Raw genomic sequence first — 18,933 nt, 5'->3', positions numbered from 1 at the left:
GAAGGGCATCCGGCCGTAAAACATTGCTTCAAAAAGGGGACCGAAAAAACAACAACAACCACAGTTCCCGAAAAAGGCCAACCCCTGCTTGCGGGGAAAAATGGCCTCTAAAGGTGGGTTTTTTTTTTTTTTAAATCAAATCCAAGGAAATTCAATTCATTGATGTAATGCAAAATTATCCGAGTTCCGAGCCGATCCAGGACCAAGGAAAATCTTTGCAAAAATTACTGAGTCGGATTCAAAATGAGCTTTTGCTTTTGTTACTGAGTCACAGCCCGACAGGAATTACACCATTTCTAGAGATGTGAGAAGTGGAGAGCACATGTGGATTCAACACAATTACACTAACGATTCCCCCATTGCTTATTCAGACTACAAAAAAAAAAAAGTGTAAAATTCATTTCAATAGGTTGGTCGAACAATCACCTGTTTGCGTTCCCGTTTCGGCATAGACGGTTGTTGGTTCGCTTGCACTGTCATGAATGGGCTGTTCGGTTGAAAGCTGTATGTCTGTAGAGTAGTCTGAGATGGGCTTGGGTAGTACTGTGGTGCTCCAGACACTGCACACAAAAGGAAAACAAAAACTGATGAAGTGGAGACTGCAATACAATACCACCACGAATTAAGAATGACTGCTTATTCAAACTTTTTCTCCCCTTTACAAGAGTGAACCTCATCAAAATGCATGAAAGGTTTTCTACACAACATCCTAATTGTGCTCCTAATTCACAGGAAGGTCTTTGACTGCAATTATTAGGCTTTCTTGCAACAGCACAAAAAAAACAATTATATATATATATACACAGTGCATTCAGAAAGTATTCAGACCCCTTCACTTTTTTCACATTTTGTTATGTTGCAGCCTTTTGCTGAAAACGTTTAAATTCATTTCTTCCCTCATCAATCTGCACTCAATACCCCATAATGACAGAGAAAACAGGATTTTAGAAAGTTTTGCAAATTTATTAACCCTTTGAGTACGGGATTTTTTTGGATAAAAATACCCCAGGTACGGGATTCATTTGGCATTTTGGAACGGGAATGCAACCATGTACTGATGATCTATTTATAGGTATAGTCGATGACATGTAGTAACGTCATCTGTACCAAAACTTTTTCGCGGGTTGCGGCACTGGATGTCATCCGTACTCAAAGGGTTAAAAAGAAAAAACTGAAATATCACATTGACATAAGTATTCAGACCCTTAACTCAGTACTTAGTTGAAGCACCTTTGGCAGTGATTACAGCCTCGAGTCTTCTTGGGTATGACGCGACAAGCTTTGCACACCTGGATTTGGGGATTTTCTGCCATTCTTCTCTGCAGATCCTCTCAAGCTCTGTCAGATTGGATGGGGACCGTCGGTGGACAGCCCTTTTCAGGTCTCTCCAGAGATGTTCGGTTGGGTTCAAGTCAGGGCTCTGGCTGGGCCACTCAAGGACCTTCACAGAGTTGTCCCTAAGCCACTCCTGCGTTGTCTTGGCTGTGTGCTTAGGGTCATTGTCCTGTTAGAAGGTGAACCTTCGGCCCAGTCTGAGGTCCTGAGCACTCCGTTTCAGGTTTTCATTAAGGATATCTCTGCACTTTGCTCCTTTCATTGTTCCCTCAACCCTGAACAGACCCGCAGTCCCTGCTGCTGAAAAACACCCCGACAGCATGATGCTGCCACCACCATGCTTCACCCTTGGGATGGTATTGGGCAGGTGATGAGCGGTGCCTGGTTTCCTCCAGACATGATGCTTAGAATTGAGGCCAAACAGTTCAATCTTGTTTCATCAGACCACAGAATCTTGTTTCTCACAGTCTGAGAGTCCTTTAGGTGCTTTTTTGCAAACGCCAAGCGGGCTTTCATGCGTCTTTCACTGAGGAGAGGCCACTCCTCAGTGAAAGGCCGTCTGGCCACTGTCATAAAGCCCAGATCGGTGGAATGTTGCAGTGATGGTTGTCCTTCTGGATGTTTCTCCCATCTCCACACAGGATCTCTGGAGATCAGCCAGAGTGACCATCGGGTTCTTGGTCACCTCTCTTACCAAGGCCCTTCTCCCCCGATTGCTCAGTTTGGCCGGGCGGTCAGCTCTAGGGAGAGTCCTGGTTGTTCCAAACTTCTTCCATACTTCTTCCATTTAAGAATTATGGAGGCCACTGTGCTCTTGGGAACCTTCAATGCAGCAGAAATTTTTTTGTAGGCTTCCCCAGATCTGTGCCTCGACACAATCCTGTCTCTGAGCTCTGCAGGCAGTTCCTTCGACCTCATGGCTTGGTTTTTGCTCTCATATGCATTGTCAGCTGCGAGACCTTATATAGACAGGTGTGTGCCTTTCCAAATCATGTCCAATCAATTGAATTTACCACAGGTGGACTCCAATCAAGGTGCAGAAACATCTCAAAGATGATCAAGAGAAATGGGAGGCACCTGAGCTAAATTTCAAGAGTCATAGCAAAGGGTCTGAATACGTATGTCAATGTGATATTTCAGTTTTTTCTTTTTAATAAATTTGCAAAACTTTCTAAAATCCTGTTTTCTCTTTGTCATTCTGGGGTATTGAGTGAAGATTGATGAGGGGAAAAAATGAATTTAAACGATTTCAGCATTAGGCTGCAACATAATATGTGAAAAAAGTGCAGGGATCTGAATACTTTCTGAATGCACTGTATATGTATGTATGTATATATGTATACATATATATATATATACATACATACATACATACATACATATATATATATATATATATATATATATATATATATATATATACATATATATATATATATATATATATATATATATATATATATATATATATATATATATATATATATATATATATATATATATATATATATATATATATATATATATATATATATATATATATATATAGTTATGTGTTACCTCCCCAAACCACGGTTACGGTGGACCTCAGAGTCTCGAGAGGGAACGCAGGAGAAAAATTTATTACCCTTGCCAGAGTAGAGGGTATTGCATTTGAGTCCATTTGTTACTTGCCGGAAAAGATTCCGGCAAGTATGTTGATCTGTTCGTTTGTTACTTGCCGGAAAAATTTTTCCGGCAAGTATGTTGATCTGTTCGTTTGTCTGTTTGTCTGTCTGTCTGTCTGTCTGTTTGCAGCACTGCGTCTACACCGTTGCACGGAGAATCGCCAAACTTTGCACACATATTCGTCTTGGCCTGGAATAGACTGTGCCCAATTGATGACGTCATCGGTGACGTGGTTCGGCCGCCATCTTGGAAAAACCGAAAAACTTTGCACCTCTATATCTCCGAAAGTACTGAACAGAAAAAATTGAGACATGGCTCATTGTAAAGAACTCTCCACGGGGAATAAAATATGTAAATGATGACGTCATCGGTCACGTGGTTCGGCCGCCATCTTGGAAAAAATTGCACCTCCATATCTCTGAAAGTGCTGAATAGAAAAAATTGAGACATGGCTCATTGAAAAGAACTCTCCATGGGGAATAAAATATGTTAATGACGACGTCATCTATCACGTGTTTCGGCCGCCATATTTGTCCTAAATGGCCGATAAAAAATTACATTCCGGCAAGTCCTCGGTCTCTGACCGATTTTTCATTTGTCTGTCTGTTTGTCTGTTTGTCTGTCTGTTTGCAGCACTGCGTCTACACTGTTGCACGTAGAATCGCCAAACTTTGCACACATATTGGTCTTCCCCAGGAATAGACTGTGCCCAATTGATGACGTCATCGGTCACGTGGTTCGGCCGCCATCTTGGAAAAACCGAAAAAATTTGCACCTCTATATCTCAAAGTACTGAACAGAAAAAATTGAGACATGGCTCATTGCAAAGAACTCCATGGGGAATAAAATATGTTAATGATGACGTCATCGGTCACGTGGTTCGGCCGCCATCTTGGAAAAAACGAAAAACTTTGCACCTCCATATCTCCGAAAGTGCTGAACAGAAAAAATTGAGACATGGCTCATTATAAAGAACTCTCGATGGAGAATAAAATATGTTAATGATGATGTCATCAGTCACGTGGTTCGGCCGCCATCTTGGAAAAACCGAAAAACCTTGCACCTCCATACCTCCGAAAGTGCTGAATAGAAAAAATTGAGACATGGCTCATTGTAAAGAACTCTCAATGGGGACTAAAATATATAAATGATGACGTCATAGGTCACGTGGTTCGGCCGCCATCTTGGAAAAACTGAAAAACTTAGAACCTCTATATCTCCAAAAGTGCTGATTACAAAAAATTGAGACATTGCTCATTGAAAAGAACTCTCCATGGGGAATAAAATATGTTAAGGATGACGTCATCAGTCACGTGGTTCGGCCGCCATCTTGGAAAAACCGAAAAACAGCACCTCTGTATCTCCAAAAGTTATGGATAGAAAAAATTGAGACATGGCTCATTGTAAAGAACTCTCCATAGAGAATAAAAGATGTTATTGATGACGTCATCAGTCACGTGGTTCGGCCGCCATCTTGGAAAAACGGAAAAATTTTGCACCTCCATATCTCAGAAAGTGCTGAACAGAACAAATTGAGCATGGCTCATTGTAAAGAACTCTCCATGGAGAATAAAATATGTTAATGATGACGTCATGGGTCACGTGGTTCGGCCGCCATCTTGGAAAAGCCGAAAAACTTTGCACCTCCATATCTCCGAAAGTGCTGAATAGAAAAAATTGAGACATGGCTCATTTTAAGAACTCTCCATGGGGAATAAAATATGTTCATGACGTCATCAGTAACGTGGTTAGGCCGCCATCTTGGAAAAGCCGAAAAACTTTGCACCTCCATATCTCCGAAAGTGCTGAATAGAAAAAATTGAGACATGGCTCATTGTAAAGAACTCTCCATGGGGAATAAAATATGTTCATGACGTCATCAGTCACGTGGTTAGGCCGCCATCTTGGAAAAACCGAAAAACGTTGCACCTCCATATCTCCGAAAGTGGTCAATAGAAAAAATTGAGACATGGCTCATTGTAAAGAACTCTCCATAGGGAATAAAATATGTTAATGATGACGTCATCGGTCACGTGGTTCGGCCGCCATATTTGTCCTAAATGGCCGATAAAAAAGTACATTCCGGCAAGTCCTCGGTCTCTGACCGATTTTTCATTACTTGCCGGAAAAGATTCCGGCAAGTATGTTGATCTGTTCGTTTGTTTGTTACTTGCCGGAAAAATTTTCCGGCAAGTATGTTGATCTGTTCGTTTGTTTGTCTGTCTGTCTGTCTGTCTGTCTGTTTGTCTGTCTGTTTGCAGCACTGCGTCTACACCGTTGCACGTAGAATCGCCAAACTTTGCACACATATTGGTCTTGCCCTGGAATAGACTGTGCCCAATTGATGACGTCATCGGTGACGTGGTTCGGCCGCCATCTTGTAAAAACCGAAAAACCTTGTACTTCTATATCTCCGAAAGTACTGAACAGAAAAAATTGAGACATGGCTCATTGTAAAGAACTCTCCATGGGGAATAAAATATGTTAATGATGACATCATCAGTCACGTGGTCGGCCGCCATCTTGGAAAAACGGCAAAACTTTGCACCACGAAATCTCCAAAAGTGCTGAATAGAAAAAATTGAGACATGGCTCATTGTAAAGAACTCGCCATGCGGAATAAAATATGTTAATGATGATGTCATATGTCACGTGGTCGGCCGCCATCTTGGAAAAACGGCAAAATTTTGCACCGCTATATCTCCAAAAGTGCTGAACAGAAAAAATTGAGACATGGCTCATTGTAAAGAACTCTCCATGGGTAATAAAATATGTTAATGATGATGTCATCAGTCACGTGGTTCGGCCGCCATCTTGGAAAATGGCAAAATTTTGCACCACTATATCTCCAAAAGTGCTGAACAGAAAAAATTGAGCTCATTGTAAACAACTCTCCATGGGGAATAAAATGTTAGTGATGACGTCATTGGTCACGTGGTTCGGCCGCCATCTTGGAAAAAGTTTGCAACTCTATATCTCCGAAAGTGCTGAACAGAAAAAATTGAGACATGGCTCATTGTAAAGAACTCTCCATGGGGAATAAAATATGTTAATGATGACGTCATCAGTCACGTGGTTCGGCCGCCATCTTGGAAAAACCTAAAAACTTTGCACCTCCATATCTCTGAAAGTACTGAATAGAAAAAATTGAGACATGGCTCATTGTAAAGAACTCTTGATGGGGAATAAAATATGTTAATGATGATGTCATCGGTCACGTGGTTCGGCCGCCATCTTGGAAAAACCGAAAAACTCTGCACCTCCATATCTCTGAAAGTACTGAATAGAAAAAATTGAGACATGGCTCATTGTAAAGAACTCTCCATGGGGAATAAAATATGTTAATGATGATGTCATATGTCACGTGGTCGGCCGCCATCTTGGAAAAATGGCAAAACTTTTGCACCACTATATCTCCAAAAGTGCTGAACAGAAAAAATTGAGACATGGCTCATTGTAAAGAACTCTCCATGGGGAATAATATATGTTAATGCTGACGTCATCGGTCACATGGTTCGGCCGCCATATTTGTCCTAAATGGCCGATAAAAAAGTACATTCCGGCAAGTCCTCGGTCTCTGACCGATTTTTCATTTGTCTGTTTGTCTGTCTGTTTGTCTGTCTGTTTGCAGCACTGCGTCTACACCGTTGCACGGAGAATCGCCAAACTTTGCACACATATTGGTCTTGCCCTGGAATAGACTGTGCCCAATTGATGACGTCATCGGTGACGTGGTTCGGCCGCCATCTTGGAAAAACCGAAAAACTTTGCACTTCTATATCTCCGAAAGTACTGAACAGAAAAAATTGAGACATGGCTCATTGTAAAGAACTCTCCATGGGGAATAAAATATGTTAATGATGACATCATCAGTCACGTGGTCGGCCGCCATCTTGGAAAAACGGCAAAACTTTGCACCACGAAATCTCCAAAAGTGCTGAACAGAAAAAATTGAGACATGGCTCATTGTAAAGAACTCTCCATGCGGAATAAAATATGTTAATGATGATGTCATATGTCACGTGGTCGGCCGCCATCTTGGAAAAACGGCAAAACTTTGCACCGCTATATCTCCAAAAGTGCTGAACAGAAAAAATTGAGACATGGGTCATTGTAAAGAACTCTCCATGGGGAATAAAATATGTTAATGATGACGTCATAGGTCACGTGGTTCGGCCGCCATCTTGGAAAAACCGAAAAAATTCGCATCTCCAAAAGTGCTGAATAGAAAAAATTGAGACATGGCTCATTGGAAAGAAATGTCCATGGGGAATAAAAAATGTTAATGATGACGTCATCGGTCACGTGGTTCGGCCGCCATATTTGTCCTAAATCCCCAATGAAAAAGTAAATTCCGGCAAGTCCTCGGTCTCTGACCGATTTTTCATTTGTCTGTCTGTCTGTTTGTCCGCACAGAATAAATATGATTTTCTCTGCAACCGTTGGTCCGATCGACATGAAATTTTCACCATAGGTGCAACTCCACCTGTAGAATGTTTTAATGATAATTATGACGTCGTAGGGCACGTGGTTCGGCCGCCATCTTGGAAAAACCGAAAAACTTTGCATCCCTATATCTCCGAAAGCGCTGAATACAAAAAATTGAGACATGGCTCATTGTAAAGAACTCTCCATTGGGAATAAAATATGTTAATGATGTCATAGGTGCCTCGATTATGATGTCATAATTCGACAAGTACAAAACTTCATCCGATAAAGATGAAATTTATTGAGCGCCATGTCGGCATAAACTGGTGGAGAAAAAAATAATAATGATGTCATAGGTCACATGGTTCGGCCGCCATCTTGGAAAAACCGAAAAACGTTGCACCTCTATATCTCCGAAAGCGCTGAATAGAAAAAATTGAGACATGACTCATTGTAAAGAACTCTCCTTGGGGAATAAAATATGTTAATGATGATGTCACAGGTGCCTCCATTATGACGTCATAATTCGACCAGTACAAAACTTCATCCGATCAAGATGAAATTTATTGAGCATAATCTAGGAATAAATTAGTAAAAAAAATAAAATAATGGCGACGTCATCGGTCACGTGGTTCGGCCGCCATATTTGTTTTAACACAAAAGCCTTAAAAACCACTGAAAATACATCCTGGCGAGGGTTTGCAATCTCTGATTGCTCTTTTTCTTGTTTTGAGTGTAACCAGGTTAAAACCACGCCGATGCAATTGTTTAGAACAAAACAAGTAATTGTATTAATAACTCTCACATACACAATAATAAGACTCTTAAATAAAGTACCATGAAAATATCACTTGCATCAAATGAACAATACATATGATGGTAACATCATTCCCCAATGCTCTCAAAGCAATAAACTCACGATATGCCAAACGTGAATGGAATATAACATTCCCAAAGTCCGTGCACAAATCCCCACGTGGGGTGAAGGATGAAGTCGTGCAGAACGACAAGAACAGGCAGGTATCGGCATGGCGGTGGACGAGGAGTTATGAGCTGAGCGGTCGATATGGGAATTGAGCCGATATGAAAACCAATGGCACTCCACACGGTGATGTCGATATGGAAATTAAGCTGATATGGAAACCAACGGCAATCAACACGATGATTTTATATGGGAATCCCAACGACCAAACACGATGCACCAAGCGGATGGCCTCTTCGAGGACAAAATGGCAGATCGGCCTGTAATGGAAGCTCTTGCTTTCCCGCCAACAATAATTCACGCTTGGTAATAAAACCTGAGCCGCAGGTTTAATTGCAATCGCAATATAGGACGATTCCATGGGCAATCCCTTTCATGGGAAGCCTCAACTCATTCGCGACCAATATCAAAAAAGTCCGCTCGCAGCCTCGCTGTGATTCACGGCTGTATGGCCGTCTCTTCCCCCTCTCTCTTCTTCCTGTTTCTTTGGCCACGTTTTTTTCTTTTTCCTACAGAAACATTTATTTTTACCTTTTACTAAAGTCATCTCCACTTCACACAAAAATCTTAACAACAATATAACCTGAAACTAAAAATCCTACAAGTATATAATAACAACAAAGGCGGAAGTGACGGATCCGAAACTATATATATATATATATATATATATATATATATATATATATATATATATATCGGTATATACAATATGCATACATACATACATAGCCTATGTATGTATGTATGCCCCCTTTCCCCCCTTTCAGTTGACACCCCCTTTCAAAATTTTCACCTTTTGTTGCCTTATAGCCTAAACACAAAACTAGAATATCTTAGTTGGAAAAGTGGCCAAATAATTCTATTTTTGTATTTTTAATTAATTTTCTGAAATTTGTAGAATTTGTTTTTCACTTTGAAGTTGTGGGTTACGATGTGTAAATAAATTTGGAAAAAGTCGGATTTAATGCAATTTAATTCCAGGCACAAGGCAACAAAAGTTGAAAATTATGAAATGTGGTGTAGAATTTCTATAGGCATTGTGTGTGTGTGTGTGTGTGTGTGTGTATACATGTACAGTCGTGGCCAAAAATATTGGCACCCTTGCACTTTTTTTCAAATAACTCAAAATTTTCACAAAAAAGAAGTTGAAATCGACAAAAGTATTTGGTCTCCACAATTCTTTATTTCACTGTAAATATTACAGCACCTTTGTTTTTTATTCAGAACTTAATATATCCTTTTAAGTCAGAAAAGAAAAAGATATGGCATTGACAAACCTATTGACACCCTAGACTTAATATTTGGTAGCACAGCCTTTGGACAAAATAACTGCAGTTGAGCACTTCCTATAGCCAAGAATGAGCTTCCTACACCTCTCTACTGGCAGTTTGGCCCACTTTTCTGGTGCAAACTGCTCCAGTTCTCCCAACTGCTGTTTTCAGATCTCCCCACAGGTGTTCAATGGGATTTAGATCTGGACTCGTTGCTGGCCACTTCAGAACCGTCCAGCGTTTTGTCTTGAACCATTCGTGGGTGCTTTTTGAAGTGTATTTGCCATGATCATGCAAAGAGCCATGACCATCAATGGAGACCCAGCTTTCTGACCTGGGGTTGATCATTGCGCTCCAAAATGCCTTGGTAATCTCCTGATTTAATGATGCCATGCACACATTCAAGGCACTCAGTGCCAGACGCAACACTGCAACCCCAAAACATCACTGAACCTCCCCCATGTTTGACTGTAGGGAGGGAAGGTGTTCTTTTCTTTGAAGGCTTCATTTTGTTTTCTGTAAACATAGAGATGATGTCCTTTACCAAAAAGCTCTAATTTGGTCTCATCTGTCCACAGGACATTCTCCCAGATGGATGTTGGCTTGTTCAGGTGTGTTTTGGAAAACTCCAGTCAGGCTTTCTTGTGTCTCTCTCTCAGCCGTGGGGTCCTCCTGGGTCTCCTTCCATAGAACACTCTTTCATTGAGTTGGCGATGGATGTTACAAGTTGAAACTGTTGTACCTTGTGTCTGAAGGTCTGTTGAATCTGTTGGGCAGTTGATTGAGGTGCTTTCTCCACCATTCGAACAATCCTTCTCTGCAATCTTCGATCAAGTTTTCTCTTGTGGCTTTGTCCAGGGAGGTTGGCTACAGCGCCGTGGGCCTGAAACCTCCTGATGACATTGCATACGGTGGACACAGGAACATCAAGGTCTCTGGAGATGGACTCGTAGCCTTCAGATTGTCCAAGCATGGATGCAATCTTGTGTCTGACCTCCTCAGACAATTCTCTGGTTTTTCAATTTATTTTCTCCATGCTCATTGCGGTACACACAGCGACACAAAACAGCAGAATGACTCCTTTTTGTACACCGCACCTTTCCTATGCCATCTCCAGACGCTGGATGACGTCATTGCCAGCTTCTTTGTTCGTTTTCTTGTTTGTTTGTCCTGGCGATATCTCAACCATCCTTTGAACAAGGAAGCAGAAATTTCGGGACAATCATGAGCAAGTGCTTTGGCAAAAATGTACTTTTGGTTTTTTGATTAATCAATTAATTGATTAGTTACTTAATTATTATCGATTAATTAAGTACTTATTTATTTCCTCTCTCATCTGGGCAATATCTCAGGCACCTTTTGAGCTAGGAAGCTGATACTTGGACATGACAATGACCAATTGATTTGGCTGTTAAGGCTATTTTTTTATCTATTAATTAATCAATTAATAGATTCATTATTTAATTATTCGGTTCATGACTTCATTGATTTTTTTTTTTTAAAGTTACAGTTTCGAGTTAAACGGTGGTGGTTTAAGTATTATATTAGCCAATTGATTATTTATTTAATTATTGTATGATTTTCATTTATTTATTTTCATTGTTATTTATTTATTTATTTTCTTTTTCATCTGGGCAATATCTCAGGCACCTTTTGAGCTCGGTAGCTGATATTTGGACATGACAACAACAACAACAACAACAACAACATGCATTTTAAGGCCATTTTCCCTGCTAGAGCGGGGGTTAGCCTTGCGGTTCCCATGACAATCTTCTCCATTTTGCCCTATTTTCTGCATCTCTCCTTGTTAACCCCCTTGCCCGCATTTCTTCTTCCACCATCTTTAGCCAAGTCTTTCTCGGTCTTCCCCGTCCTCTACTTCCTTCTACATTAATTTCCATCACTCTACTCAACCAGTCACTTTCATCCTTCCTCAACACATGACCAAACCATCTCAACCTGTTCCTCTTCACAGCATCAATCACAGGCAATATTCCCATCATCTTTCGCAATTCATCATTTGTCTTCCTCTCTCTCAACGATACTCCGCACATCCATCGAACCATTCGCATTTCCACCCTTTCCAGCCTTCGTTGCTGCTCTACGTTCATTACCCATGTCTCGCTCCCATAAATCATAACACTTCTCACACATGCAGCATACACCTTTCCCTTCAGCTTCAGCGACACTCTCCTCCTCATCAGCACGCCACTCAGTTCCCGAAACTTCTTCCATGCACATCTCACTCGAGCAACCGTTGCCGATTATGATCCACCTTCTCCATTCAGCATGTCTCCGAGGCAGCAAAATGTTTTCACACCTTCCAGCTTCACGCCGTCTCCAAGATCCAACTCAACATTTCCTCCATCTGCAGCTCCCTCTGTGCACACCTTACATTTGAATGTAGCTGCCACACTGGTAAATGACCCTCTCAGACCACTACATTTTAGATGAACCCACTCAGCGCACATTGTACATTGAATGGAGTTCACTCCGACACCCTTCCTGCACACAGCACACGGCCACTTCCCAGTTCTTTCCACCTCACCACATGCTTTACCACTTGCCATCACCTTCGTCTTTCCGATATTCACCTTCAGACCTTTTGTCTCCATACATTCCTTCCACTTGTTCATCTTTTCCTTCAGTCCATCCATACTTTCCGCAATCAACACCAGATCATCTGCATACAACAACTCCCATGGTAAACCCTCCTTTACGTTCTGAGCCAGCACCTCCATCACAGCTACAAATAGTAGTGGACTTAGTACCGACCACTGATGCACTCCTACCTTCACCTCAAACTCACCACTGTTCCCATCGTTCGTCCTTACAGCTGTGTGCGCTCTTTTGTACATTGCCATCACTACTCTGATCAACCATTTCCTCCACTCCTAACTTCCTCAATGCCCATGTCAATACTTTGCGTGGAACCCGATCGAATGCTTTCTCCAGATCAACAAACCCAAAAAACAACCTCTTCCTCTTCTCCATGTACTTCTCCTGCAACTGCCTCACAATGAAAAGCGCATCTGTCGTTCCTCTTCCTGGCATAAATCCAAACTGCATTTCGTCGATCTTCACTTTCTTCCTTATCCTCCTCTCCAACACCCTTTCCAATACCTTCATTCCATGCTCCAATAACTTTATCGCTCGGTACGAGCCACACTCCAGAGGGTCACCTTTCCCCTTGTATAGAGGGACGAGGGTACTCAGTTCCCAATCCACTGGAATGCGGCCTTCTTTCACCACCAGATTACAGATCTCTGTCATTCTCTTCACACCCCAACTTCCTGCTGCCTTGAACATATCTCCCACAACTCCCGTCGGCCCTCCTGCTTTTCCACTCTTCATTGCTTTTATCGCTTCCTCAACTTCCTTCTCAGTCATCTTCTCTGCCGGTCCTAAAACTGGGTTACTCTCGATGTTGCCATCCCATTCATTCTCTGTATTCAACAGCATTTCCATATATCTTTTCCATCTTCCTTTAATTCCATCTGGGTCGACAACGATTTGTCCCACTTCATCCTTCAAGCAACTCACCCCCATCACATCACACCTCTCTTTCGCTATGTGCTTTGCAATCCTGAACACAGCTTTCTGACCGTCTTCCGAATCCAAGCGTTCTCCGAACATTTTCCTACATGCCTTTTGAGCTCGGAAGCTGATATTTGGACATGACAGTGACCAAGTAATGTGGCTATAAAGGATATTTTGATGTATTGATCAATCACTTAATCGATTAATTATTTATTGATTAATCAATTAATTATTTAATTTTTTCGATTAATGTCTTATTTAAGATTTTTTAGAAAGTTACAGCTTCGGGTGAAGCACTGGTGGTTTCGGTATGCCATTAGCCAATTGATTAAGAAAATATTTTATGATCATTATTTATTGATTAATTGATCAATAACGCAATTAATCAATCAATTATTGTACACCTCTCCTGATGATGTAATTTGTGTTTTGATTGGCTGTCCAGCTTTGCCCACCCCCACCTTTGAGTATATAAGGGGCATTTTGAGATTATTTTATCACTCTTGAAGGTTAACGGATGCATGTGGTTTTTTACATGTTGTTAACAGAAACGTTGTCATTGTTGGTTCAATTAAAGGTTGGAGATCTTACCATGGAGTCCTTTGAACATACATATATATTTAACTGCTCGATGGCTCCTCAGGAGCTTGGCGGGCAATGCGGACATACGTGGCGATTGTAGTGAAACGTAGGAACTCTAAGTCATAAGTTATAACTCAGGGCCCGTATTCATAAACGTACTTAAGTCTAAGTATAACACTTAAGTACCTCCGAAATTAAGTTTTACGAACAAGTGGTATTCAATATGCTACTTACTTAATGTATTCCACTCAACTTCATGCTTATATTTGAGACACCTCCAGGGGTGTCTTAAGTGAACGTAAGTTGGCCACACACTGTATATTCTGTCCACTTTCGACCAGACAGCGAAGAGGAATGGCTGCATTGCTTCTGATAGCACAAGAACGGCTGGTTCGACGGCGTGCAATTCGTCGAGAACGAGTATTTCGTGACCGACTTCATCCGCTAGATCAGTACGATGATGTCGAACTATACCAACGACACCACCTTGCCCGGCAAACGATTTTGGATGTTATTGATGTTATTGGTGATAATCTTGATCCATTGACATTGCGAAACCATGCATTGCCAAGGGAAGTTAAGGTTTTGGCAGCTATACATTTCTATGCGACCGGAGCCTTTCAGCTGACAGCAGGAGATACAGTGCATGTATCACAACCAACGATGAGTCGAGATGTCTCTCAAGTCACCCATGCATTGCTTCCTTTACTGCAGGCTGTCGTGAAATTTCCAAAGGATCGAGACATTCCCACCATAGTTGGAGTTTCATGTTATTGCTAATTTTCCCGGTGTTCTTGGTCTAGTTGACGGGACACACGTTTGGATTTTAGGTGCCACCCAGCACGAGTAGCGATATGTTAACCGGAAAAACTATTATTCAATAAACACTCAAGTAGTGATGGATGCTAGATACCGATTCATCAATGTCATTGCCAAGTGGCCGGGAAGTAGCCACGACTCATAGTGGGGGGGCCAATGTAGCAGATTGAAATGCCCGGTGAAATTGCTTGTTAATTTTTGGACACTGGTTGGGCTGTCTTTAGGGATGATATAAGTTCTAGAAAAAATATGTCTCCAATTGTTTCAAGTTCTTTATGGCGGCCATTTTGGATTTTCAAAATGGCGGATGTCGAAAACGTAAAATTCCATTATCTTGGCTTCTAAATGACCTAGAGTTTCGATTCTGGTGTCCAGTTGTACATTTTTGGGGATAGAGAATTGAATGAAACCTTCTTTAATAACCTACAAGGGATAAAAATAGGTTTTTATGGCACAGCCGAACCAGTGTCCAAAATCTAACTTAATGCACATCTATCTTAATTGTTATTTGTTATTTGTATGTTCCAGATTCGTGACCCTGAGCTATGATGGAGCCAAAAAGCAAGAAAACCAAGAAAGAAACTGATTTCACACTTTGCATTCAGTGCCAGGATCCCCAAGGTGCACTAGTGACTGAGCCAGCACTGGGCTCATATGCAAAGTTTCTCCAGTTCATCCAGGAGAGGGCACGATATGGTGATGCCGACTTCAAACAGATCAGCGAACGATTAAGCTGTTTCACTGCCACTGACTTGAGGAACAATAAAGCAAAGTGGCACCGGGCATGTTATGGATCTACATGCAACACTGCTCACCTGGAGCGTGCTAGAGTTCGCCACCAGAAAGCCTGCGAACATGGCGACACCCAGCATCTTCATAAGAGGTGTGGACGTCCTTCTTCTGCACCTGCCGCTGCAAGTACCTCAGGTTCTACGCAAGACGAGACTCTTCGCTTCACACGTTCATCATCAACTCCATTCAACAGAGACCTTTGTTTCTTCTGTCAAGAGGTCACTAAGGAAAGTGTACATGTTGTATGCACGTTCAACGCAGGTAAACAGCTGAAGAAAGCTGTTGAAGAAGGCAGCAACCACAAGTGGAAAGTTCAGCTGAGTGCTGCCATCAGTGCACATGATGCTCATGCGATCGACGTCAAGTATCATCTCCCATGCTGGGTGCAGAATGTCCAACGTGCTCCCAAGAGTGGGACATCAAGTGATGACAAAGAACACATACTGCAAGAAACTAATGTTATCAAAATAGCCGCAGACATTGAGTTTGTCAGCCTTGTTCGCTCTCTACTCCAAGCTAGTGAAATTCTCAACATGTCTGACCTGAAGTCGGTTTACTCCAGGATTCTTGACAATAATGGTGTGCACAATGTCCCATCACCTACTACCCAAGGCATGAAGGAGAAAATCAACTCTCACATTGATGACGTTCACTTCATGAAACCAAAACGTCGAAACGAGTCAGACTGTGTATTCTCCACTGCCGTGCGTGATGCAGCTGTCGAAGATGCAATGACGAAGACAAATGAAAAAAACATCGAACAACTGTTTGAGAGTGCCTCTGTTCTCCGCAGTGCCATTGCTTGTCAGAACAAGCACCCATGGCAATTTGAAGGAGAAATGAACACTGATGATGCTGAAAAGCATGTACCCAAAGTACTCTATGCTTTCCTCCGCTGGCTACTGGAAGGACCAGCCACGAGCATTGAGCCAGAGACTATGCGCTCAGCCACTATTCATCGAGATGTTATAACCATCAGTCAGAACATCATGTACGGCTACAAGTCAAAACGCCAAGTCACGTACAAGCCCAAAGAGCCAGATGCACCATTCCGCCATCGCTTAGAATGGCCACAGCAGCTTGCCGTTGCCATTGTAGTCCATCAGTCCACCAGAAACAAGAAGCTTCTGGATTTCCTGCATGGGTTCGGTCTGTCTGTTGATTATAGTCGGATCTTGCGGTTGGAGACACAGCTGGCCAACTCAGTCATAGAGTCTACGACAGAACAGGGTGTATACTTTCCAAGAACCATGCGCATAGGGACGTTTGTCTTCTTTGCAGTGGACAACAGTGACTTCAATGAAGACACACCTGATGGGAAGCGGACACTCCATGCTACAGCCTGGGCACTCTACCAACGACGGGAACATGCACCCTCCACAGATGAACATAGAACACTGACACTACATGACCGAAAGGCCAGACACCGCTCACTCAAGGTTCTGACTGCTCCAGACTTTGTTCCTTGCCAAGCACCAAACAAACAATCTGCCACAGGTACCACGTATAGCTTCAAGACACGGTCAAACCCAGATGTCACCAAGCCGTACTCTGCGACGGACACAGTGTGGCTACTTTCACGCACAATCATGCGAACAGCTGAAGCTGAGGACGTACAAGACGACATCATCCCACCAGATGACCAGCTGCAAGCTGCAGAACCCCAGCATGCTGACCCTGTTGGGTCACTCGTCCACGATCCAAAACAACCACCTGGCAGTAGGATCAAGCATCACGATATCCCAACTTGGACAGCCTACAACTCACTGCTCTCCTCTTCGAAGCCTCTGACAGAGGTCAACGCCCTGCCATTGGTAGCAGCACCAGCCCATGAATGGCAAACACTGATAACAGTCTTGAAACAGACACAGCAAATCAACTGCATGGTCATGGGTCCCGATAGGAAGACAGTGATCACCTTAGACATGGCCCTGTATGAGCGAGCCAAACAGCTGGAGATGACCAGAGATGACTGCAAAGGCAAGTGGGTACTGCGACTAGGGGAGATGCACACTGTGATGGCTGCACTGAGGGCTGCTGGGAATGCCATAGAGGACAGTGGTCTTGACGAGGCTTGGTCTGAGGCTGATATCTATGGCCCAACAACGACCAGACAAATACTGGAAGCCAAGCACATGAAGAGGGCTTTGGAGGCCCACATCACCACTGTCCAAGCCCTCTTCGACCTCTATGTGGACGAATTCTTCCAAGAGCATCCCCATCTGAGGGGCCCATGTACCCAGTCAGCACAACAGGTTGCCCAGAGCTGTCATCTACACAACCGAGAGGAGATGACAAGCGCGCAGAACAACATGCTAGCTGTCCTCGAGTCAAACGAAGTCCTGGAGGCCATGGCAAAGTTTGATGAGAGGAAAGAAGCCAAGAGTCCACTGTTCAAGTTTGTGCGACGCTACATGCGGATGATAATGCTGATATACACATTCATCCGTGCCACCCGTGATGGACAATTTGAGCTTCACCTGTCTTCACTGGATGAGATGTGCATATACTTCTTTGCACATGACAAACAGAAATATGCCAGGCTGACTCCCCGGTACCTTGCAGAGATGAAGGCCCTGAAGATGACAGATCCAGGGATCTACCAAGAGTTCATGGATGGGAACTTCAGTGTCCATAAGAATGAAATCCCCTTCTGTGCTGTAGGTGTGGACCATGCACTGGAGCACATCAACAGGATCATGAAGGTGACAGGGGGTATTGTGGGCATTACCCAGAATGCCAGTGCCCGCGAAAGGTTCTTTCTGACAGCACCAGAGCTGAGTAGGCTTGCTGAAGAAGCCCGTCAGATGGCTGGCTCACAATCAGCTACACGCAAGGAGCACCACGACCTATCAACCACAGTCTGGGCTCGGCAGGAAGACAGCATTCGTCGACTGAAGAATGTGATCAGAGAGTCCATGAATCCCATGACGCATGAGGGTGAAGACCTGACGACTATCATCACCAAGGTGGTGATGCCAGCTGAAGTACAGAAGGATGTCTGCAACCAAGATGAGATTGGTCAGAAAGCGTATAACATGTTTGTTGCAGAGCGCATCAACACAAATGAAATCAACCTTTGGGCCAGAATGGGAAAGGTCAAACTGAAGATGTGGAAGAGTGCCAGGAAAGCTGTGAAGCACAAACTGGCAGACAAGGTTGTAGAGCTGAAAGACGACAGGTCACTGTTTGCGCGCATGCTGATCGTGGCCCGCTCACGACCAGAGATCAACTTGAAGGATGCCATAGGTCAATATGAATTCACCGCGCTTCCACGAACCCTCTTTGCAATGGCTGGGACACTACTACCATGCACAGACAAAAGCAAGCTCATGGGCATCCTAGAAGATCTACCCAAGAAGTCAACTGGCACTGGTCAGCAGCCAGACGACGACAATCCTGAACATACTCCACCCCCTCCCAAGAAGGTGACTGTCATAGATGGCATGGCATTAGTGCAAGCAATGGGTAAGCCACAATGGGTCAAAACATGTGCCCAGTGGGCTGGCCATTTCA

The 18,933-nt window shown here is 43.0% G+C and overlaps 1 protein-coding gene across 17 annotated transcripts in view; it reads right to left on the bottom strand.

The window, feature by feature from the left end:
• LOC137424531 (eukaryotic translation initiation factor 4 gamma 3) overlaps window positions 1–18,933 on the bottom strand; it is a 269,017-nt gene that overhangs the window by 137,238 nt on the left and 112,846 nt on the right. For all 17 annotated transcript variants that reach the window (XM_078775553.1, XM_078775566.1, XM_078775569.1 and 14 more), the window contains one exon: window positions 427–560. In XM_078775553.1, coding sequence (XP_078631679.1) covers window positions 427–560 — 134 coding nt within the window. The remainder of the gene's footprint in view (window positions 1–426; window positions 561–18,933) is intronic.

Source organism: Myxine glutinosa, chromosome 4, assembly GCF_964187855.1.
Source record: "Myxine glutinosa chromosome 4, kmMyxGlut1.1, whole genome shotgun sequence".
In the NCBI taxonomy this organism is placed as follows: domain Eukaryota; kingdom Metazoa; phylum Chordata; class Myxini; order Myxiniformes; family Myxinidae; genus Myxine; species Myxine glutinosa.
This window is presented reverse-complemented; position numbering and strand designations above follow the sequence as displayed.